This window comes from Lichenostomus cassidix, unplaced genomic scaffold, assembly GCF_008360975.1.
Source record: "Lichenostomus cassidix isolate B80296 unplaced genomic scaffold, HeHo_3.0 HiC_scaffold_777, whole genome shotgun sequence".
Classification (NCBI taxonomy): domain Eukaryota; kingdom Metazoa; phylum Chordata; class Aves; order Passeriformes; family Meliphagidae; genus Lichenostomus; species Lichenostomus cassidix.
In genome coordinates this window covers 30,457-53,888 of record NW_028147916.1, presented here as the reverse complement: position 1 = coordinate 53,888, position 23,432 = coordinate 30,457, and the positions used below count along the sequence as shown (strand labels likewise).

The window sequence follows — 23,432 nt, the reverse complement described above, 5'->3', positions numbered from 1 at the left end:
GAGGGCAGGGCATTTCTGGGTACTGCCAGGGGTAAAAGTCCTCAGGACAACCCAGGAGCTGCTGATTGAGGAGGTGGGACTCATGGGGGTGGTCAAGCAGCCTGTGGCTCCAGAGCCTAGAAAGCAGGAGCAGTGGGGCATGGGATGAGCAGTGGTGAGGATGAGTGTGGTGTCAATCCCAGCAGGTGTGAAGAGGTGGTGAGTGAGCCAGAGGGAGAACCCTGAGGTACAGCAGAGGTTTCAGCCGAGCAGAAGTAACTGGAGTCTGATGCTGAGGCTTGTGTGGAAGTGATTGGACACCCAATCTCCTGCAAGGATGCTCTGGGCACTGTGACATTACAGCTGGTGATAGAAATTTCAGCAGGAAATGCTTTTTGGTTTGTATATGAAATGACCCGGCAAACCAGCACTGCAGCAAATAACTTTTATTGTAAGCTCCTGCAAAGTAAATGATCTGGCACACATTGATCTTTAATAACCATTGACTATATTTCCCCAAATCAGTTTCCCATAAATCTGCAGAAAAGCTTCAGAAGAACAGCAGAGAATGAAGGTATCCAAGCAGTGTATCACAGAAATTTAGCTTTGGCTGCTCAAACTTCTTGTATATCTGATCTGATGCCTGATTCTGCCTGTGTGATAGCTCAGCTGCTGCTCTCAAGGCGCAGTTTCAAAAGCAAGCAAACAAAGCATTTTCCCAGGATCACAAAATCACTGAATTGTTGGGTTTTGGAGGGACCTCTCAAGATCTTCTAGTCCAGGCCCCTGCTCAAGCAGGATCCCCTAGAGCAGGCTGTCCAGGATCATGTGTTGTTGGGGTTTGAGTATCTCCACACATGGAGTAATCACCACCACAAGATCTCTGGGCAACCTGAGGTGCCCTGGTCCCACAACCTTCCTAGGGAGGTGAGGGCCAAGCCCTGAGGGACAGAGCTGGAAACACAGCAGAGAAGGAAGCAGCACAGCTGCTGCACAGGACATTTGTCCCACTCTACTGTGCTCTGGTGAGACCCTGCCTGCAGTGCTGCCTCCAGCTCTGGGGCCCACAAGACAAGAAGGACATGAAAGTGTTGGATTGGAGTCCAGAGGAGGCCATGAAGGTGCTCCAAGGGCTGGAGCACATCTGCTCTGGAGAGAGGGTGAGAGAGCTGTGGGTGTTCTGCCTGTGGGAGACTCCTGGAAGTGCAGTTCCTAAAGGGTGTCTAAGAGAGCTGGAGACAAGGGTATCCTTTGCACAAGGGTAAAGAGTGACAGGACAAGAGGGAATGGTTTCTGAGTGGTGAAAGGCAGGGTAGATATTATAATGAAATTAATTACCGTGGGCATGCTGTTGTACAAGCAACAGTTGCCCAGAGTTGTTTTGACTGCCCCATCGCTGGGAGTGTTCAAGGCCAGGCTGGACAGGGCTTGGAGCACCCTGGTCTAGTGGAAGATTGAGCTGCCCATGGCAGGGGGCTCAGAACAAGATGATTTTTAAGGTGCCATCAAACCCAACCCATTCTGTGATTCTATGACAGGTGGGAAAAGCTCCTGAGCCTTTTCCAGCCAGCATGTCAGGCTTATTTGAGAGGACAGTCACTGTGGAACAGAGAAACCTTTCTATTCCCATAGTGTTTGGCCAATGTGTTCTGCACATCCTCCAGTGTGGTAACTGTAACTTTGCTCTTACTATTGTTCTCAGCAATGACCCCCCAAGCCTTCTTCTCAGCTGGGCAGCAGGCAACTGACCAGATGTGGCTGGGTATGTTAACCCTTCCCTGTTGGTTTTGGGGTTTACTAGGCACAGCACCTGTGATGACGTAGGTGGTTTCACAGTCCTCGGTCTTCTCTCTCATCGTTCCCTCCTCATATTCCTGCCAGGCACCATTGTTGAATTTCGCATCCTGGGGCACTATGTTGGTGAGGGTGAAGGTCGGCAACTTTGTGCCATAGCTGTTGTGGTGGCCACTGGGGTTCAAATGGCCACGGGTCATACCATGGAGTGCCTTGTAGTCATCAACCACAGCCTGGCTCTTCTTGAGGTCCTCAAGGAGGTCAGGGTGCTTAGTTCTAAAATCCAACTCTTTTTCCATATCTCTGGAATAAGTTGAGTCAATCAGCTTGACAAGGAAAGAAGATGCAATAGTGTTAGTTTTGGAGAAGGGAGTGATGGAGCAGTTTTCTCTGGAGCAGAAGACTCTGAGTAACAAGCATGATTTTTTCTGCCATCTAAATGTATGAAAATGTATGAATCAGAGAGAAATCATAGGGCTGCCCCTCATAGATGAACACAAGAACTTTAAAGTGAAAAAAAATCAGAATCTGACAGCTCTCATTTTGATTTGTGACTTTTGTGATCCAGCCTGCAGCCTGTGTTGGGAAATTGGGTGAATGCATGAGACTGCAAAAAGATCTCTGAAAGAAGATACCAAAATCAAAGATTTTTCAGGTGGGCTGGGCCTGTGGTCCAGGAGGAAAAGTACAGCTTGGATGTGGCTCTACTGCAACCTATTCTAGTAAAAGGTTTTCCTGCCTGTGCAGGAGGTTTGGATTGAGGAGAATTTTAACATTCTTTCCAACACAAAGCACTATATGAGTTTATGATTCCACATAAGATTTTCTGCCTGCTAAATGTGGAGGCTGCAGTGGTGCAAGACCAGATTAATTACTCGAGTTCCTATGGGGAACAAGTGCAAATGATTATTTTTTTCATATCTGCAACACCTTTCTTTTCATCTGTAGGGAAACATTTTCAGACTTCCTCTGAAACTGGGCATATGGATACTTGCTGTGGCTCATTTTCCCCCAAAATTCCCTCCTGCTACTCTGTCCTTAGCAATGACAGGAATTTCCTCTTTTTGTGTTCTGCAATTGGCCTGGCCTGTTCTCCTGAAGTTTGTCTGAAGGGTGTTTGGGTGGGCTCTGTAGCCTGTGGAGATTTCTGTGTCTGTTGTGTCTGCTGGATACTTCTGGGCCAAGCCTGAGCCAAAGGTTCTCAAGGGGCAAATGTCCACGGATGGAGATCACAGCCTTCTGACTGGACTGACACTGATGCTCCTCGCTTTGCACTGCCTGAAACATCACTCCAGAAATCCCCCCACTGTTAACCTTACCCTTTCATCTCCAGTGCCTGTGCCTGCCTAGGCTTTGTCCCTGGACCACCACACCCATTCTGAGTTTCTTCTCACTTCTCTCATGCCACTCACAAAGTCTCTTTGACTCTTGACTGGGAGCAGAGAAGCTCTGTCAGGAATGCAGAACAGCTCAGGACAACGTGGGGATCAGAGCCCAGTACTGCTGCCCCGTCAAATTTTGCCTCTCTTGGATGCCTTTTCCCCATCACTTGGCCTCCCACCACAGCAAGGAAGGGTAAGTTAGCGTTGTTTGAGTTTGTAATGGAATGCAAAGTAATTTGATTTTCTGTTCCTGTCAGGTCACTGCAGAAAACTGGGCACCTTTGGGATATGACTCATCTCATTCTCCTCCTGATGTCTCAGATGCATCAGAGAAACCATGTGGGGCAGGCGTTTGAAGTCAAAAGAGAAGAATCCCTTTGTGTGTGTCCATTTGCATGTGTGTAGAGGGGTGGGAAGCAATGGAAATGTTGGGTCAAATGCTGCAGTTTTTCTATTAGTGATTGGAGGGTTATGTGCTGTAAGAGAGACACTCACCTGGGGCTCAATCCGCCACCCTTGAGGTCTTGGGGTCTCTTTAAAACGCTGGTAGATGTAAGCAGAGTAAACGGGAATGCGGGCTTTTCTGTCGTACAGGGTGGCAAAGTGATACTGGTTGTTATAGCGCTGGCAGATCCTGGCTGAGTTGTCCGGGTTGATGGCATTATTTGGGGGTTCCCCCTGATAGAAAAACTGAGGACAGCTTGCAAAGGATTTCACCACCTCGCTGTGTCCCAGCCAGAGGCAGCTCGCCAAGTGCCACCAAATCACAATCAGCCTCGACATCGCGAGAGGATATCAGTGAAGGTCACTTCTTACCCTGGAAGGCAAATGCAGAGGGACACTCAGCTTGAAGAGAGCTGCTCATGGCCTGGAACCTTTTTTTGTGGCAGGGGAGCACAGCTGGCAGAGGAGGGGACTATGAGAGACCAGGAAAGGAGTAACTTTTGCCCTCCTGGATGGGGGGAAAATCAGAAGAAAACTAAGGGGGAAAGATAACACAGGGTTAAGGTGGCCAGAGTAGGCAGCATTGGAAGAACTCAGCCTGCATGAGCAATGATCCAAATCTACTCCATTCCTAATCAATTGTCACAGAAAAGTTTTCTTGGAACTGAGGCATGGCCCTGGGACAAGGTCACCTTTTCCCATCTTCCTCCTGCTCTGAGCACCTACCCACAGCAGACACCTGCAACTGGACAGGGATTCTGCTCAGACCCCTGCAATGCTGAGCTGGGCTTTAGTCTCATGGGGCATTTGCCAGGGAAAGAACATCGATGCTGCACTTCCCATATGTCTCTGGCCCCATCCAGGTTCACACAGACATGCAGCTCTTCCAGTCAGACCCAACACTGAACCCCAAATGGTCCACCTGGGGTGCTGCTTCTCAGCTGACATTAGGCATAGAATGTCTTGTTGCTCAGCTTGCATTTCCACATTATCCACCCCAGACCCTGAACTTGCAGACACATGGAGACAGAAAATGAAGGGGCCAAGCAGATGGTAGCAGCAAGCAGGATGGAGGACAACACCTCTATCTTATCAGCACAATGGCTGCTGCAATGCAAGCACTGAGGGGCAGCTCTTGCCATGCTTGCATGGGATTCCTGCTGATCCCCATCTTCAGCTTTGCTGAGTGATTTTCCTGTACAGTCAAAGGCACTGTTGCAGGAATTTCTATTTCCTGGACACCAACCTGTCCTATCTTGTCTTTCTCAATGCTGACATAATTTTCAGCAGTCAGCAAGATCATTTCTTTAGGAGAAAACAGCTGGAAAGCTCCCTGTGATGCTGGCAGCCCAGCAAGGGGCTTTGTGTCCTTTCAGAGGCAGCACAGGCTTTGGGAGAGCAGTGATGTTTCCATTTGCATTGCCAGACACTCGATGGAGTGATTTCATATCATTAGTATTTGGAATAAGGCAGGCAGGACAGGAAGCTAAAAGAATTCCTGAGAGAGAAGCTGCCACAGCCCCTAAAGCACAAAGCCCACCTTTGTCTGAGAAGGGTCTGAGCTGAGGACTGCTGAAGGCTTGACAAATCACCTGGCACATTTGCTCTTTTCTTATTCTTCTCTCCATTTCCACTGGATTCAGGATATTGAGCTACACACATCCCTGCTCTGACCTTAGACACCTGGTTCTTTGCACCAGCCTTGGACCAGGAATATTGGCACCAAGAAGCTGGAAGGTGAGAACTGAAACCACAAGTGCTGGAAGGTGAGAACTGAAACCACAAGTACTCTGCAGAGCATGCCCACAGCTGCTCTAAAGCAAGCAGAGAAGTTCCTGAAAAGTTCTTTTCCAGGACGCACTCTGCAAGCTTAAAATATATCTAACTAACTTATAAAGAAACCATTCTGCAATGAGAAAGAGCAGCACAGGACTCTGCTCGCAGCCCCAGTGTGGCAGAGGACTCTCAAATTCCTCTGCTGCACTCTGAGACTGTCTGGGTTTACAGCATCACCATGAAGAGAGAGAATTGTTAGATTTCCCAAACATGGTTTAGAGTGAGTTTGTCCCAGATTCCAGGCACCTCCCGTGTTTGCCCAGAGATTTTTAGCGTGGTGATGGGTGGAGCTCTGGTACTCAATAATCTCCACCTGCCTTCTTATTCAACATTTTGATGTTAATTTTCAAGTGAGCTGGCTTGAGTTTCTTTCCCAAGTCACTCTTTCTGTCCTTGCCCTCCTTTACAGAAAATGCTAAAGTGCTGCAAAATTCAGTGCATTTATAAACTCAGATTGCTCCCTGATGCTCAGTAACCCAAGCATAGGCTTTGCCTAAGTATATTCATTCTGAAACTCAGGAAAGATTTTGAATATTGGAGTGAATGTGGAGAAAGGAGGAAGAGCTTACCTTGAAGCAGAGTCTCAGAACAGGCAGCTGAGCTGTTCCTTCCCTCTTCTCCCTGGAGAAAGAATTGCTTGAATCCTCAGGAGTGCCTCTGCAATATATACCCAGTCATAAACCTGCCCCTTCTCATTAACAGGGAATTTCACAGAAAAGAGATGTTTTCTATATTTGTTCAGAGGAGTTTTTTCATGCCCACCCTGAAATAGGTTGACAGTTGTTTGTTACAGTTTCCTCAGAATTTCTCCCAAATTTGCTGACTTGCAGCATGATATGTCGGGATCTGTTAAATATAGTCCCAGTCATAAATTTGCCCCTTCTCATTAACAGGGAATTCCACAGAAAAGAGAAGTTTTCTATTTTTGTTAAGGGGAGTTTGTTCATGCCCACCCTGAAATGGGTTGACAGTTGGGCTTTATAGTTTCCTCAGAATTTCTCCCAAATTTGCTGACTTTCAGCATGATATTATTATCATCAGTCCTTATTAGTTAATAGTGTCCATTGACTTCCTTGTTCATTTCCTCATTCTCACCAGCTCCAGCTGCTGCTGCTGCTGCAGCACCTACATGTGTTTCTGCTCCCAGCAGAACATCTCTGGCCTTTCTCTGACTACACTCAAGTATTCACAGTCTGCTCTTCTGCAGCCTCTCATAATAGCATTAATATGGCCAGGCTACATCTATTCTCTTGCCTGACTGCCATGGCTTTTTAACACCTCTTATTCATGCCACCAGCCTGAGGCTGAGAAGGCCCTGGGGATACCTCTGAGCCTCTTCCAGTACTTTAAGGGTCTCCAAGAGAGCTGCAGACAGACTTTGGACAAGGGCATGGAGTTGACGGGTGTGCTGGTTTCAGCTGGGGTAGACTTAATTTTCTCAACAGTGGCAGGTATAGGGCTGTGGTTTGGATTTGTGCTGAGCACAGAATCGATAACACAGAGATGTTTTTGCTATTGCTGAGCAGTACTTACACAGAGCCAAGGCCTTTTCTGCTTTTTGTAGTGCCCAGCTGGCGAGGAGGCTGGAGGTGCCTGGGAGGTTGGGAGGAGACACAGCCAGGACAGGTGACCCCACCTGACCAAAGGGATAGTCCAGAGCATGTGACATCGTGCTGACTGTGCAAAGAGAGGGGAAGAAGGAGGAAGGAGGGGAGATTTGGAGTGATGGGTTCTTTCTTCCCAGGTAACAGTTAGGTGGGATGGGGCCCTGCCCTCCTGGAGGTGGCTGAACAGCTTTCTGCCTATGGGAAGCAGAGAAAGGATTCCTCATTGTGCTTTGCTTGTGTGCATGGCTTTGGATTTCCCTTTTCAACTGTCTTTATCTCCACCCACGAGTTTCCCAGCTTTTACCCTTCCAATTCTCTCCCTGTTTCCAGTAGTCATGGAGCGAGCAGTTGTGTGGGGCATGGCTGCTGGCTGGAATTAAACCACAGCGTTAAGACAAGGTGAAATGGCTTTAAATGAAAGGCATGTAGGTTTAGATTGGATATTAGGAAGATATTTTTTACTGTCTTGGTGGTGACACCCGGGGACAGGTTGCCTAGAGGAGCTGTGACTGCCCCTGGATCCCTGGAAGTGTCCAAGACCCAGTTGGATGGGACTTGAGGCAACCTGGGATAGTGCATGGTGACCCTATCCATGGCAGAGGGGTGGAACTGGATGGTCATTAAAGTCCTTTCCAACCCAAAATGTTCTTTGATGCTATGATCATTCATTCAAATCTAAATTGGACTCAATTTCTTCCACATCCAAAAGTCTGGAAATAATGTAATGACAAAGTGGTTGTTACAACCATAAATATCAAGCAGAGGTGTCATAGACTTGAAGGTGGTTTAAACAAACTCAATGAGTCCTATGGTTTATTTTGTCCTAGTTGACCTGGGACTGATGTCTTAAACAAAGTGTGGTTAGCCAGATAAGGGAGAAGACAAATTAGAAGCAGATTTGATGGTGGTGTGGGAGTGCTTTTTATCTTGGCAATTTCACTCTTTTCTTATGAGTCCCAAGGGGCATAACAAAGCAGGGCTCAACAGTAATTGCATCATTAGAAGGGGCCATAAAACCATCAAAGACCCCTGAAGTGTTCCCCAATTCCACAGTGCTGCATTACACAATGTAGAACCCCTCCCCAGGGGAAGTGGGGCAATCTGGGTATGGGGTAACCCTGAACCCACAGAACCCGTTGAACTCCTTGTTGCACAGGACCCCAAACCCCAAAGGATCAAGATAGAGGACATCAAAATTGCAAGTCTCATTGCTAGAGCCATGGAGGTATCTTGTATGAGCTGTTGGCACCCTGCTCCACTTTGTCCATGCACAATCAGAGGAGAAATCACTGGAGTCTGCTGCTGACACTTGTGTGGATGTTAATGGCATCCTCTGATTGCATTTGGACACCCAACCTGCCACAAGGATTCTCTATGCACTGTGACTTTACCACTGGTGGAAATTTAGATGGGAAGCAGCTTGTGATTTACATATGAGGTGACCCTGCAATTCAGCACTGCACAAGTAATTTTTATTGTGAACCACTCAGGAATTAAATTATTTCTCTGACATTTATTTTTTGATTGTGACATTGAATACATACACTACATTTCCCCAAATCAGTTTTCCATAAATCTGCACTGGAGAGAGGGTGAGAGAGCTGGGGATGTTCAGCCTGGAGAAAAGAAGGCTCTTGGGAGAACTTGGATCCCCTTCCAGTGTCTAAAGGGTTTTAAAGAGATATGAAAAGGGATTTTGGACAAGGACATGGAGTAACAGGACAAGAGGGAATGGCTTTAAACTGAAAGAGAGTGAGGTTAGATGTTAGGAAGAAATTCTTGACTGTGAGGGTCGTGAGGCACTGGCAGAGAACTTGGTCAGAGAAGTTTTGGCTGCCCCATCCCTGGAAGTGCTCAGGGCCAGGTTTGATAGGGCTTGGAGTAACTTGATCTCGGGGAAGGTGTCCCTGCCCATGGCAGGGGAGCTGAAACTACATGGATCGTCTTTGAAGTTCATTTCAACCCAAACCATTATGTGATTTTATGACATGTGGCAAAATCTCTTGAGGCTTTTTCACCCAGGATGTGAGGCTTAGTCCCGGGGACAGTCACTGTCAAACAGGGAAACCTGTCCCCTCCCATAGAGCTGGGTCAATGTGTCCTCCAGCTCCCCTAGCGTGAGGAGCTGAACCTGGTTCTTGTCGTTCTCGGCAATGACTGCCCAAGCCTTTATGTAGTTGTCCACCACGCAGCAGGCAGCTGACCAGAGGTGGCTGGGTTTGTTAACCCTGCCCTTGGCAATGTAGTTGTTCCCAGGCACAGCACCCACAATGGCATAAGTGGTTGTACAGCCCTGGGTCCTCCTGATCATTGTTTGCTGCTCGTAGTTGTTCCAGGCACCGCCGTTGAGTTTCTCATCCTGGGGCACTATGTTGGTGAGGGTGAAGGTAGCCATCCTGCTGCTGTAGTCATCATGGTGGCCATTGGGGTTCAAATGGCCCCTATTCAAACCTGTCAGGTTCTTGTAGTCATGAAGGATAGCTTGGCTCTGGCTGAGTTTCTCTAAGCTGACATTGTATCGATTTAAGAGTGTCCACTCTTTTTCCATAGTCTTGGGATAAGTTGGGCCCATCAGCTTGACAGAGAAAGACGAGAAAAAGGTGTTAGTATTGGGTATAGCAATAATGGAACAGATTTCCCTGGAGCAGATATTTCTGAGTGTCAAGATCTTGGATTTTGTCTGGTCCTAATGTGGTACAATACCCGATTATTTGCTTAAGTTCCTATGAGGAACAAGTGCAAATACTTTTTTATTTCGGAAATTCATTTCACATTTAGTGCATTATATTTAGCCTTCCTTTGAAACAGTTGATATGGGTTTCTTCTGTTGTTCATTTGGGCACCTTTGGCATATGACTGATCTCATCCTCCTGCTGTTGTCTCAGACGCATCAGAGGAACCATGTGGTACAGGTGTTTGAAGCTAAATGAAATGAATCTCATGCAGTGTGTCCATTTGCATGTGTGTAGAGGGGTGGGGGAAAATAGAAATGGTTATTTAAATACTGCTTTTAATGATTGGAGGGTGATGTGCTGTAAGAGAGACACTCACCTGGGGCTCAACCAGCCACGTTTTAGGTCTCTTGCCAGGTCCGGGTTGGTAGATGTAAGCAGAGTACACAGGAATACGCATTTTTCTGTCATACAAGGTGGCAAAGTAATACTGGTTCTTGTAGCGCTGGCAGATCCAGGCTGGGTTCTGCGGCTCCAGGGCTTCATTTGGGGGAATCTCCCGGAAAAAAAACTGAGGACATGAAGTTTCAAAGGATGTCACCACCTCACTGTGTCCCAGCCAGAGGCAGCTCACTGACACCTGCAGCAGCAGCAGCCACAGCATTGTGGGAGGATTTCAGGTGAAGGGCTCTTGTTCCCTGGAAGGCAAATGCACAGGAGGGAACTGTGAGAGACCAAGGAAGGGGTAACTTCTGTCCTCCTGGGTATGGAAAAATCAGCAGCACTATAGGATTGTGTAAGGAGATGAGTGGGGATAAAAGGATAATGGTACAGAAGTTAGAAGGGAAAATATGGTTGCTTTTCCCTGGATGAAACATGTTCAGCATACCTGGCCTCCCACACACAGTACAATCTAAGGGGACCTAAACAAAGGTTGGAGTGGAGACACCATGGCCAGGCTCTGTCAAAACCCTTGAAGAGGAGGCACCTTGATGGTACTTCCTAGCTCATAAACTGCATGGCAGCTGAAAACCATGAGAGATAAATGAAGATGTCCTGCTGTTGAATCAGGAATCATGGTGAAATCACTCTCCTTGCACTGGCACACACCCCCATCCCAAGGTTATTGCATGTACTTTACTGAGATATCCACCCCCAATGTATGGTCACCCTTTACTTATTAAATGGTATGACTACACTTGGATCTCCACCTAAATGTAAAGAAACAGTATAAAAGTGAGTTAAAAATGGGGACATGTGATGGAAGACTCCATTGTAACTTCTGGGATCAGTCAATGGGCTGAATCTATCTTTTCCCCTTAAGGATGCCTATTGGGTAAGAATCCTACTCTATGCATGCTGAATGATTACCTCAAGCCAGCTTTTGTTGGGGATTAAAGCTCATTAGTATGTTGCTCTGAGTTAGTATATGGCTTTGAATATCTTTTTGCCCTCAGATACTTCCACTGGCAAGCCTCAACCCTTAACCTGTCACCATTTTATTAATAAAAAGTGTAATTGTGTAGCAGTTAAAGTAAGACCTCCAAGGGCATTGGGAGTTGCTGGCAGTGGGTAAAGGTGTGGAGACCCAGGAGGGGTTTCTCTGGTTGCTGTATGACCCTGAACAAGTCAGGTCAAACCCAAAGAACTGCTCAGTAAAGAGTCCCCACAACAGGACACTGACAGACTGGTCAGGCAGAAGGGTTTTGACTTTCATGGGGTGCTGACAGACTAAACACAAAGGGTTTGAGCAAATCTCTCTTTTCCACACAACAGGTTGAATTCTAAAATGGGTTTTAGGTGCCTAGAAGAGGCATCAGTGGGTGCATTCAGTCTGCCTGAGGGGTGTTCCAAACCCACCCCATGCCTAAATAGCTCTTACAGCAAAGTTATTGTAGAACTGAAGTGTGGCATTGGGACAAGTTCACCTTTTCCAACCTTCTTCAATTGGTGAGGACCTCAGATTATCACTGGCACTGCTGCAGTGTCAAAAAGTCCTGCAAACACCCAGGGCCTGAAACCCCCATTTCCCAATATGATAGAATCATAGAATATGCAGAGTTGGAAGGCACTCAACAGGATCATCATCCCCACCCAGGACAGCCCCAGAAATCCCACCATGTGTCTGAGAGTATTGTACGAACAGTTCTTGAACTCAGGCAGGCATGATGCTGTGAACACTTCCCTGGGGAGACTGTTCCAGGCCTCAACCACCATCTGAATGAAAAACCTCTTCCTGATAACCAGCTAAAACTCCTGACTCAGCTTCATGCCATTCTCATTTCCTTCTGCTCTGAGCACCTTCCCACAGCAGACACCTGCAACTGGACAGGGATTCTGCTCAGCCCCCTGCAATGCTGACCTGGGCTTTAGTCTCATGGGGCATTTGGCAGGGAAAGAGCATCGATGCTGCACTTCCCATATGTCTCTGGCCCCATCCAGGTTCACACAGACATGCAGCAGACTTCAGCCATGTCTAATATTGAATCCAAAGTAGTCCAGCCTGGGGGCCTGGCTCTCAGCTGACATTGGATACTGAGCTACATAAACCCTTGGCTCTGACCTAAGACATCTGGTCCTTTTTCCCTTTACCAACCTCGGATCAGGAACGAGGTGACCAGTAAGCTGGAAACTGAGAACAGGAACCACAAGTGGTGACTGTCTACAGTGCTTTCCAGAGCATGCCCATAGCTGCCCCAAATCAAGCAGAGAAGTTCCTGAAAAGTCCTTTTGCATGGCCCCCTCCACAACATTAAAAAAGATCTAATTAACTTAATATCTAACTTAAAATCAGTTATATAGAAACTAACCTACCATTGAAAAGAGCAGCACAGGATTCTGCTCGCAGCCCCAAAGTGGCAGAGGACTCTCAAATGCCTTAGCTGCAGTCTGACACTGGCAGGTTTTATAGGAGCTCCAGGAAGGCAGAGTTGTTAGATTTCCCAGATAGGGTTTAGAGAGAATTTGTCCAGGATTTCAGCCACCTGTGTTTGTCCAAAGGCCTTTAGCAAGGCCATGGGTAGAGTTTTGTTACTCAATAAACTCACCCCTCCTTCTTATTCAACAGTTTGATCGTTTTTTTCCAGGTGACTTGGCTTGAAATTCTTTCCCAAATCATTCCTTGTGTCCTTGCCCTCCTTTACAGAAAATGCTAAAGAGCTGCAAAATTCAGTGCATTAAAAAATACATAAACTGATTGCTCCTTGGAGGGCAGATGTTGGAGCTCAGCAACTCCAGCCTGGGCTTTCTCTATATATATTTATTCCAAGGCTCAGGAAAGACATGAAATATTGGTGTCAATGTTGAGAAAGGAGGGAGAGCTTACCTTGAAGCAGAGCCTCAGAACAGGCAGCTGAAGAGTTCCTTTCTTCTTCTCCCTGCAGAAACACTTGGCTGATCCCTCAGGAGTCCCAGTGCAATATCTACCTGGTCGTAAATCTGCCCATTGCGATAAACAGGGAATTTCACTGAGAAGAGAAATTTTTTGTAGTTATTTAAGGAGATTTGTTCATGCCTGCCCTGAAGTGGGTTGACAGTTGCTATTTGCAATTTCCTCAGGATTTCTCCCAGGTTCTTGCAGCATCACGTGTCAGGAGAAAATATCTGAGTCTGGTGACCTCTCTGTCTATTTCCTCATTCCCCATGAATGGGGACCTACATGTGTTTCTGCTCCTTGCAGAACATCTCTAGTGGCATTAGACTGACTGGTCTGTCTCTGAGTACACCCAGATGTTCACAGCCTGCTCTTCTGCAGCCTCTCAGAATACAATTAATATGGCCAGGCTGCATATTTTCCCTTGCCTGATTGCCATGGCCTTTTAAGAGTCCTTATTCATGCCCAGCCTGGTGCTGAGAAGGCTCTGGGGAGATCTGAAAGACCCTTCCAGAACCTGAAAGTGGTTCAGCTGGAGAGGACCTTTGGGCAAGGGCTTGGAGTGACAGGACAACAGGGAGCAGCTTCAAATTGACAGAAGGCAGGCTTAGATTAGACATTAGGATTCGATTTTAGTCCCAAGAAGAGCAGGTTCAGGGCACTGTACAGCTACCTGAAAGGAGGTTGTAATGAGGTTTAGATTGGTCTCTTCCACCATGCCAGTAGTGAGAGGACTAGATGAAAAGGCCTTAGGATGAGACAGGTGAGATTCAGATTAGATATTAGAAAAAAAAGCTTTCAACTGTCATGTGTGGCTAGCACAGGTTTTTCCCATGAGAAATTTTCTTGTGTTTTATAAATAAAGATAAAGTTTGGATGTTGTTGGAACAGTGTCCCAGAACTTGGACAGTGCAGGCCTGGCCAATCAGGCCTGGGGGAAGGCTTCTGACTGACCAATCTGGGTGACTTTTGAGAACTCTATATATGTGATGAAATCAAAACAATAAAGGTCATTCCTTCTTGCCACTGAGAACTGGTGCTTTCATTACTCTGCTAGCTGCTCAACAGTGACAGTCATGTAGTCAGGCAATGGAATAGTTTGCCCAGGGAGGTGCTGGAATCACCATCCCTGGAGGTGCTTCAGAGGCATCTGGATCTGACACTGGCTGATATAGATTAGTGGTTTAAGGGTTACAGTGACAGTGCTGGGAGGATGGTGGGACTGGATGACCTTGGAGGCTATTCCAACTTCTCAAATTCTATCATTCAGTGATTCTATGAAACTAATTCCTTTCTCTTTTTGGCTTCCCAAATATTTCACAAGCTTGGTGTGGAGGGCAGGGCATTTCTGAGTACTGCCAGGGATGAAAGTCCTTAGGACAACCCAGGAGCTGAGGTTGAGATTCATGGGGGTGGTCAAGCAGCCTGTGGCTCCAGAGCCTGGAAAGCAGGAGCAGTGGGGCATGGGATGTGCAGTGGGGCATGGGATGAGTGTGGTGTCAATCCCAGAAGGTGTGAAGAGGTGGGTGAGCAAGTCAGAGGGAAAACCCTGAGGTACAGTAGAGGTGTCAGCAGAAGTGCCTCAGCCTGAAATAGCACTGATGTTCTGGGTACTGTGACATTACTGGTAGTAGAAATTTCAGCATGAAGCAACTTGTGGTTTATATATGAGGAGACCTTGCAAACCAGCAGTGCTGCAAATAATTTTTATTGTGAACTACTCAAGAACTAAATTATCTCCCCATACACTGATCTTTTGATTGTGACATTGAATATATTGAATACCGTGAATATAATGAAATAATTTCCCCAATTCGTTTCGCATACATCTGCAGACAAGCTTCCGAAGAACAGCAGAGAATGAAGGTATCCAAGCAGTGTATCGCGGACATTTAGCTTTGGTTGCTCAAATTTCTTGTATATCTGATGCCTGATTCTGTCTCTCTGGTACTTCAGCTGCTGCTGTCAAGATGCAGTTTCAAAAGCAAGCAAACAAAGCCTTATCCCAGGATCACATAATCACTAAATTGTTAGGTTTTGGAGGGACCTCTCAAGGTCTTCTAGTCCAGACCCCTTCTCAAGCAAGATCAGCTAGAGCAGGTTGTCCAGAATCTTGTCCTTGTACCTGGAGTGCTGTGTTCAGCTCTGGGGCCCACAACATGAGAAGGACACAAACCTATTGGAGTAGAATCCAGAGTAGGATACAAAGATGTTCCAAGGTCTGCAACACCTCAGCTATGGAGACAGGTTAAGATAGTTGAGGGTGTTCAGCCTTGACAAGAAGAGGCTCTGGGGAGAAGTTGGATCCCCTTCCACTACCTAGAAGTTCACCAAGAGATGTGGAGAGGGACTGTGGACAAGGATGTGGAGTGACAGGACAAGAGGGAATGGTTTCACACTGCCAGAGGGCAGGGTTAGATGGGATGATAGGGAGAAGTTCTGTACAGAGGGAGTGGTGAGGCCCTAGCACAGGTTGCCCAGAGAAGCTCTGGCTGCCCCATGCCTGGAAGAGATCAAGGCCAGGCTGGACAGAGATTGGAACAACCTGGTCTAGTGGAAGCTGTCACTGTAGAGGGCAGGGGATGGAATGAGATGATCTTTAAGGTCCCATCAAATGCAACCCATTCTATGATTCTCTAATTCTATGACATGTTGAGAAAGACACCAAGCCTTTTCCACACAGTGTGTGATGTTTGTTAGCGGGGACAGTTTCTGTGGAACAGAGAAACCTGTCCCCTCCCATAGAACTGGGTCAAGCTGATCTCCAGATCCTTAAGCATGATGTTCTGGACCTCGTTCTTGTCGTTCTTGGCAACGGCAGCCCAAGTCTTCATGGGATTTTGGCCCACCACACAGCAGGCTGCTGCCCAGAGGTGGCTGGGTTTATTAACCCTTCCGTTGGCGATGTTGGTGTTCCCAGGCACAGCACCCACGATGACATAGGTGGTGTCACAGCCCATGGCATTATCCACCATCGTTTTGGTCTCAAAGACTTTCCAGGCACCCCTGTTAAGTGTGAGGTCCTGGGGCACTGCATTGGTGAGAGTGAAGGTAGCCCACTTGCTGTTGTTGCTATTGTGATGGCTAACCGGGTTCAAATGGCCACGGTCCAAACCAATCCCGTTGTAGTCACTGTTGATAGCCTGGCTCTGGCTAATTATGTCTGAATTGATATTGTATTTCTTTATGAGGAAATCCTCTTTTTTCATATCTTTGAGATAAGATTGATTGATCAGCTTGGCAGGGAAAAAGAAGAAAATGTGTTAGAGGATGTGTAATGAAAACAGATTATTCTGAAGCAGAAGTCTCTGAGTGCCAAGATCCCATTTTTTGTGATCTCAGTGTATGAAAATGTATGAATCTCAGAGAAATCACAGATGTGCCCCTCCTGCATGAGCACCAGAGCTTTAAAGAGAAAGCAGCTCAGAATCTGACTGCTCTCAGTTTGGCTTGTGACCTTTGTGATCCAGCCTGCAGCCTGTGCTGGGAGTGTGGGGGGATGCAAGAGACAAAAAGCATTCTGCACTCCTGGGTTTGAAAGGTGACTTTGGTGAGACACCATCCCTGCCACATCTGCTTCCCTTTCCTCCTGTCTCCACAGCCCAAATCTGCCCAGGGCTCTCCCTGCATCCCCTCATGCCATTCTGGGATTTTATGTGTGCTTGCTACAGGTGTACCCGAATCGTGGAACACCAGAGGTTGCCTCCTCTAAGCCCATACACAGGGAGATGTGCTGGGAAAGCAGTCCTGGAGCTGAGGTTTCCCTAGGAGAGCTACAGTTCATTCAAGCAAGAACACTTTTGCTCTGTAATGAAAAAATATAATCCATCTCAATGTGGATGAAATCTGCTATTGCAGTGCTAAGAATGGGTCTTAGAGCTGATCTGTGCCAGGGATCATCTTCTTCAGGATCATTACATCATTGTAGAGAAGTTAGAAATTATCAGCTTCTTCAAGGAGCCTGTAATCCCAAAAGTGTCCTGGGAAAACTAAATACTCCTAAAAGGCCTCTGAAGAAAGTTACCAAAATCAAGATTTTTCAGGTGGCCTGGGTTCAGGGTTCAGGAGGAAGAGGCCAGGTTGGAGAGGGCTTGTAGCATCCTGGTCTAGTGGCAGGTGGCCTGGCCCATGCAGGGGAGTTGGATTGAGATGATCTTTAAGGTTCCTTCCCACAAAAACCATTCTATGATCCCATGAATCTACAAAAAGACAGAATTTCTTATCCCTCCCCTAATGTGGAGGCTGCAGTGGTGCCAGACCAGATTATTTGCTCAAGTTCATGTGAGTAACAAGTACAAATGATTATGTTTTTCATAAGTCCAACACCTTTCTTCTCATCTTTAGGGAAAAATATTTAGCCTTCATCTGGAACTAGGCATTATGCTAGTGGCTCATTATAATGTGGCTCATTTTTACCCAAAACTCTCCAGCTAAATTGTCCTTAGACAGGGCCTGAATTTCACGTTCTTCTTAATCCGCTCGGCCTTTTCTACTGAAGAGCTGAGAGACATTTATGAAGGCTCTTTAGCCTGTGGAGATCTGATTGTCTGCTGGATTCTTCAGGACCAAACCTGAGCCAAAGGTGCTCAAGGGGCAAATGCCCACGGATGCAGATCACACCCTTCTGACTGGACTAACACAGATGCTCTGCATTTTGCACTGCCTGAAACACTCCAGAAATCCCCCCCACACACTATTTACCTGACCCTCCCATCTCCAGTGCCTGTATCTACCTAGGCTTTGGCCCTGGGTCATCACACCACATTCTGAGTTTCTTCTCACTTCTCTCATGCCACTCACCAACCCTATTTGACTCTTGACTGGGAGCAGATAAGCTCTGTCAGGGATGCAGAACAGCTCAGGGCAAAGTGGAGATCAGCACCCAGTACTGCTGCTGCACCCTAAAATTTAGCCTCTCTTGGATGCCTTTTCCCCATCACTTGGTCTCCTATTACAGCAGGGCACAAGAAGGGTGTGTTGTTTGACTTTATATTGTAATGAAATTTATTTTGATTTGTTGTTCCTGTCAAAACAAACTGCAAAACTGGGCACCTTTGGGATATGGCTGATCTCATCCTCCTGCTGATGTCTCCGATGCATCAGAGGAACCATGTGGTGCATGTGTTTGAAGCTAAATGAGAAGAATTTCATTGAGTGAGTGTGGCTAGCACAGGTTTTTCCCATGAGAATTTTTCTTGTGTTTTATAAATAAAGATAAAGTTTGGATGTTATTGGAACAGTGTCCCAGAACTTGGACAGTGCAAGCCTGGCCAATTAGGCCTGGGGGAAGGCTTCTGACCGACCAATCTGGGTGACTTTTGAATACTCTATATATATGATGAAATCAAAACAATAAAGGTCATTCCTTCTTGCCACTGAGAACTGGTGCTTTCATTACTCTGCTAGCTGCTCAACAGCGACAAGTGAGTCCATTTGCATGTTTGTAAAAGGGTGGGAGAAAATAGAAATATTGTGTTAAATGCTGCAATTTCTCTATGAGTGACTGGATTGCTGTAAGAGAAACACTCACCTGGGGCTCAACGAACCACAATGGCACATTAGGTCTCTGGCCAGTTCCAGGCTGGTAGATGTAAGCAGAGTACACAGGAATGCGCAAGTCTTTGTCATACAGGGTGGCAAAGTGATACTGGTTGTTGTAGCGCTGGCAGATCCTGGCTGGGTTGTTCGGGATGATGGCATTATTTGGGGTTACCCCCTGATAGAAAAACTGAGAACAGCTTGCAAAGGATGTCACCACCTCACTGTGGCTCAGCCAAAGGCAGCTCGCCAACACCTGCAGCAGCAGCAGCCACAGCATTGTGGGAGGATTTCAAGTGAAGAGCTCTTGTTCTCCTGGAAGGCAAACGCAGAGGGACACTCAGCTTGGAGAGAGCTGCTCATGGCCTGAAATCATTTTTTGTGGAAGGCGGGGGCACAGATGGAAGAGGAGGGGACTATGAGAGACCAGGAAAGGGGTAACTTCTGCCCTCCTGGATGTGGAAAATTCACAAGAACACTAAAAGAGCAAGATATCAAGGGGTCAAGGTGTCCAGAGTAGGCAGCATTGGAAGAACTCAGCCTGTATGAGGAACGATCCAAATCTACTCCATTCCTAATCAATTGTCACAGAAAAGTTATCTTGGAACTGAGGAACAGCCCTGGGACAAGGTCACCTTTTCCCATCTTCCTCCTGCTCTGAGCACCTTCCCACAGCAGACACCTGCAACTGGACAGGGATTCTGCTCAGCCCCCTGCAATGCTGAGCTGGGCTTTAGTCTCATGGAGCATTTGGCAGGGAAAGAACATCGATGCTGCACTTCCCATATGTCTCTGGCCCCATCCAGGTTCACACAGACATGTGTTATGATCCAATTATCAAGGTTCCCCGGAAACACCTCTGCCCGAACCAAGGTACAAACGAGACCACATGCCAGTCAATAGTATGGGTTCTATTTGATAGAAAATATGAGAGAGAGAGGGGAGAAAAGAGAGAAAAAGAGAAGTAGGAAAAGAGGTGGGGGGGGACAGAAAGAGGGAAAGAGAAAATATCACCATCCGTGGATCCCAACGATGTTGCATTGATCCTCTCCAGACGGTCCTCTTAGTGGTGGTGGTCCCCCCAAAAGCACAGAATGCCATGGGTTAATACACACTCAGGCCAGGGGCAATGTCCAGGCATGTCCCCCAGGGGAGGGGCAGTCTCCAGCAGCAGACTCTGCCCGCATCACCTGCAGTCCTGTGGTGCAAGGCCTAGCACTCTGGGGGGTCTTTGATAGATTGTGACTCCCCCTCAGCTGCCTCCCACGTGAAAGTCCCATAGATGTGGCCCGCGGGGCTGGGGGTTCCACAGCCGGGCCAGCTTGTGTCAACCTGGCTTCTGTGAGCTGTTCTCTGCCCCCACACCAAACTCAGCCAGGGATCATCCTTAGTGCACCTAGTGGCTTTGGCCTTTGTGTATGCATACCATTCCCTCAGCCTGAAACGACCGAACAACAGGGTTTCCCTCAATCTAATCTCAGCAGCCCGACTCAGTCCAAAGTCCCCATCAGGCATCCTCAGGGAGGCCTCCCGACTGCAACCTCCCCACACAGTTCCCGCTATAATGAGCAAAACTTTACATCAAGTTTTGAGGCATGAACCACGTCAGTCTCTGACAACATGCAGCTCTTCCAGTCAGACCCAACACTGAACCCCAAATGGTCCACCTGGGGTGCTGCCTCTCAGCTGACATTGGGCAATGAGTGTCCTGCTGCTCAGCTTGCATTTCCACATTATCCACCCCACACTCTGAACTTGCAGACACATGGAGACAGAAAATGAAGGGGCCAAGCAGATGGTAGCAGCAAGCAGGATGGAGGACAACACCTCTATCTTATCAGCACAATGGTTGCTGCAATGCAAGCACTGAGGGGCAGCTCTTGCCATGCTTGCATGGGATTCCTGCTGATCCCCATCTTCAGCTTTGCTGATTGATTTTCCTGTACAGTCAAAGGCACTGTTGCAGGAATTTCTATTTCCTGGACACCAACCTGTCCTATCTTGTCTTTCTCAATGCTGACATGATTCTCAGCAGTCAGCAAGATCATTTCTTTAGGAGAAAACAGCTGAAAAGCTCCCTGTGATGCTGGCAGCCCAGCAAGGGGCTTTGTGTCCTTTCAGAGGCAGCACAGGCTTTGGGAGAGCAGTGATGTTTCCATTTGCATTGCCAGACACTCGATGGAGTGATTTCATATCATTAGTATTTGGAATAAGGCAGGCAGGACAGGAAGCTAAAAGAATTCCTGAGAGAGAAGCTGCCACAGCCCCTAAAGCACAAAGCCCACCTTTGTCTGGGAAGGGTCTGAGCTGAGGACTGCTGAAGGCTTGACAAATCACCTGGCACATTTGCTCTTTTCTTATTCTTCTCTCCATTTCCACTGGATTCAGGATGTGGAGCTACACACAGCCCTGCTCTGACGTTAGACACCTGGTTCTTTTTACCAGCTTTGGACCAGGAATACCGGGACCAAGAAGCTGGAAAGTGAGAACTGGAACCACAAGTGGTATCTTTTTACCGTACTGTACAGAGCATTGCCATATCTACCCCAAATTAAGCAGGGAAGGTTCTGAAAAGTCCCCCTCCACAGGTATGATCCCCTTCATGAGCTTAAAAAATATTTAACTAATTCAATATCATACTGAATAGCAATATGGAAACCAACCTACTGTGAGAACGAGCAGCACAGGACTCTGCTTGCAGCCCCAAAGTGGCAGAGGGTTCTCAAAGGCCTCTTCTGCAGTCTGATACTGGCTGCTTTTATATCATCTCCAACGAGGAACAGGTGTAAAACTTCCCAAACAGGCTTTAGCGTGACGTCTTCCGGGAGTTCAGACAGTACCTGTGTTTTAGTAGATGACTCTAGCAATTACTTAGGTGGGGTTTTGCTATTCAACATGCTCCCCCTCCCTCCTAATTCAAGTATTTGTTGTCAAATTTCCAGCTGACTTGGCTTGAGTTTCTTTCCTAAGAAAGAAACTGAGTAAATGCAGGGAAATGTAAAATCTGTTGTGATTGTAGTTCTGGAGAAAGGACATTTTGATGTGACTAAACTGATTCCTTTCTCTGTTGGGTTTCCTAATTGTTTCAGAAGCTTGCTGTGGAGGGAAGGGCATTTCTGGGTACTGCCAGGGGTAAAGGTCCTCAGGACAACCAAGGAGCTGCTGATTGAGGAGGTGGGACTCATGGGGGTGGTCAAGCAGCCTGTGGCTCCAGAGCCTAGAAAGCAGGAGCAGTGGGGCATGGGATGAGCAGTGGTGAGGATGAGTGTGGTGTCAATCCCAGCAGGTGTGAAGAGGTGGTGAGTGAGTCAGAGGGAGAACCCTGAGGTACAGCAGAGGTGTCAGCAGAGGTGCCTCAGCCTAAAATAGCACTGATGCTTTCAACACTTCAAGGGGCTCTGCCAACATTGATCCCAGAAGAAACAAAAACCATCTGGTTAGAGGACCTGGGATCACAGGCGCTCAGTTTGTGTTCCCCAAAGTCACTGCCAGGCTATCAATGTTCTCTGCAGCATCCTCAGGTGTGTGGCACAACGCTTGGGCAGCAGCATTCCTGAACACCACCTCTCCTCATGAGCCTCAGAGGTGCAGGACTGATGTTTCTGTGCCAAAGTGCTGTTCCCCAGCAGCAAGGGAAAGTTTGCCCAGGTACAGCAAGGGAGAACCTACGTGCAGCGAGTGTAACCTCACAGGAACCCATCCAGATACACAAGAGATAAATAGTTCCTCAGAAATCAAAGGAGATAGACCCATCTAAAGTAACCTTATGAAATTTTCATGACAGAAATGTTTGGCTCCCAGACTGACCAAAGGAACTTTGCCCAGCTGCTCTCTAAAGTAGAGGCCAGAAGATGCCAGTGTCTTGATATTCTTGCTTCCTTCTCTTTTGGGACAATACATGGCAACTAGTTCAGTTCATGGAATGTGAACCCTTGGTGCTATTGGAAAAGGGCTAAGAAAGCTACATGATCCAACCCACTGGGCAGTGACGTGCATTTAGCTCCCAGTACTGCTGTTGAATGATGTTGGCATTTTCTGGACTTCTTCAGCATCTGATGAAAAACCCCTCAAACACCCTGGCACAGCAGAACCATCCGTCCGGCACTTGAGACAGATCAGGCTAATCTTGAGTGCAGATTCTCTTTTAGTTCTCATCAAGAAAGGAATCTGCCTCCTTAGAAGGTTCTTTAGATTGTGAAGCATTTTGAGGCTCTGAGTTTACAATCAATCACAAATGAGCAATTCCCTGAAAATAATGTCAAGTAAAATCAGACTATTTTTGCATAAGTACTTGTCTTCAGAGGAAACATGAATGTGACCTGGATTCTCAAAAGCAACCTCTGCTGTTGTGGCATTTGAGTATTCCTTAGAATGGATCTGATTTTTCTGCAGAGATAATTAATCATCTATACCATTTTGCTGAGCCCCTCTTAAATGGAGTGCTATCCATTGGGGAAGGATATATCTGAAAGGGCAAAAAGACTTGATGTGTTTGGGTTTTGTTGGTTTGCTGTTCCAATATTTGCAAAGTCACTGTGTGAAACCTGAGTGTGTAAATCCCATTGGAGGAGAACGCAGATAATAACCAAGAGCATGAGTAAAAGCAGGAAAAATAGGGGAACTCTCCTATTGTGTAATTATTTTGAATAAGTCTGGTGGTTCTTGTGTACATAAAGTGTAACTTTATGGAATTCCATCCAGGTACACAACACATAAAGTAGTTCCTCAGAAATCAAAGGAGGTTTAATCTTCTAAAACTTACGTAATAAGAAAGTTTGGTCTTTGTGTCCAGAGGGTAAGCTGCTTA

At 47.0% G+C, this 23,432-nt stretch overlaps 3 protein-coding genes across 3 annotated transcripts; all 3 read right to left on the bottom strand.

Annotated features, from left to right (window-relative positions):
* Nucleotides 1-410: 410 nt before the first annotated feature.
* On the bottom strand, nt 411-6,157 carry LOC146420556 (endonuclease domain-containing 1 protein-like). Its single transcript, XM_085048139.1, has 3 exons — nt 6,005-6,157; nt 3,651-3,972; nt 411-2,099 (listed from the first exon to the last, which is right to left on the bottom strand). Exons 2-3 carry the CDS (start codon nt 3,936-3,938, stop codon nt 1,560-1,562), a joined length of 828 nt encoding a protein of 275 aa, XP_084904265.1. The 5' UTR covers nt 3,939-3,972; nt 6,005-6,157; the 3' UTR covers nt 411-1,559.
* A 2,335-nt stretch (nt 6,158-8,492) lies between these two features.
* Nucleotides 8,493-13,417, bottom strand: LOC146420555 (endonuclease domain-containing 1 protein-like). The gene is made up of 3 exons (XM_085048140.1): nt 13,040-13,417; nt 10,094-10,412; nt 8,493-9,617 (listed from the first exon to the last, which is right to left on the bottom strand). Exons 2-3 carry the CDS (start codon nt 10,376-10,378, stop codon nt 9,075-9,077), a joined length of 828 nt encoding a protein of 275 aa, XP_084904266.1. The 5' UTR covers nt 10,379-10,412; nt 13,040-13,417; the 3' UTR covers nt 8,493-9,074.
* Nucleotides 13,418-15,783: 2,366 nt separating this feature from the next.
* Nucleotides 15,784-18,940, bottom strand: LOC146420554 (endonuclease domain-containing 1 protein-like). The gene is made up of 2 exons (XM_085048138.1): nt 18,618-18,940; nt 15,784-16,323 (listed from the first exon to the last, which is right to left on the bottom strand). The coding sequence occupies exons 1-2, from the start codon at nt 18,903-18,905 to the stop codon at nt 15,784-15,786; spliced, it is 828 nt and encodes a 275-aa protein (XP_084904264.1). The 5' UTR covers nt 18,906-18,940.
* Nucleotides 18,941-23,432: the final 4,492 nt, after the last annotated feature.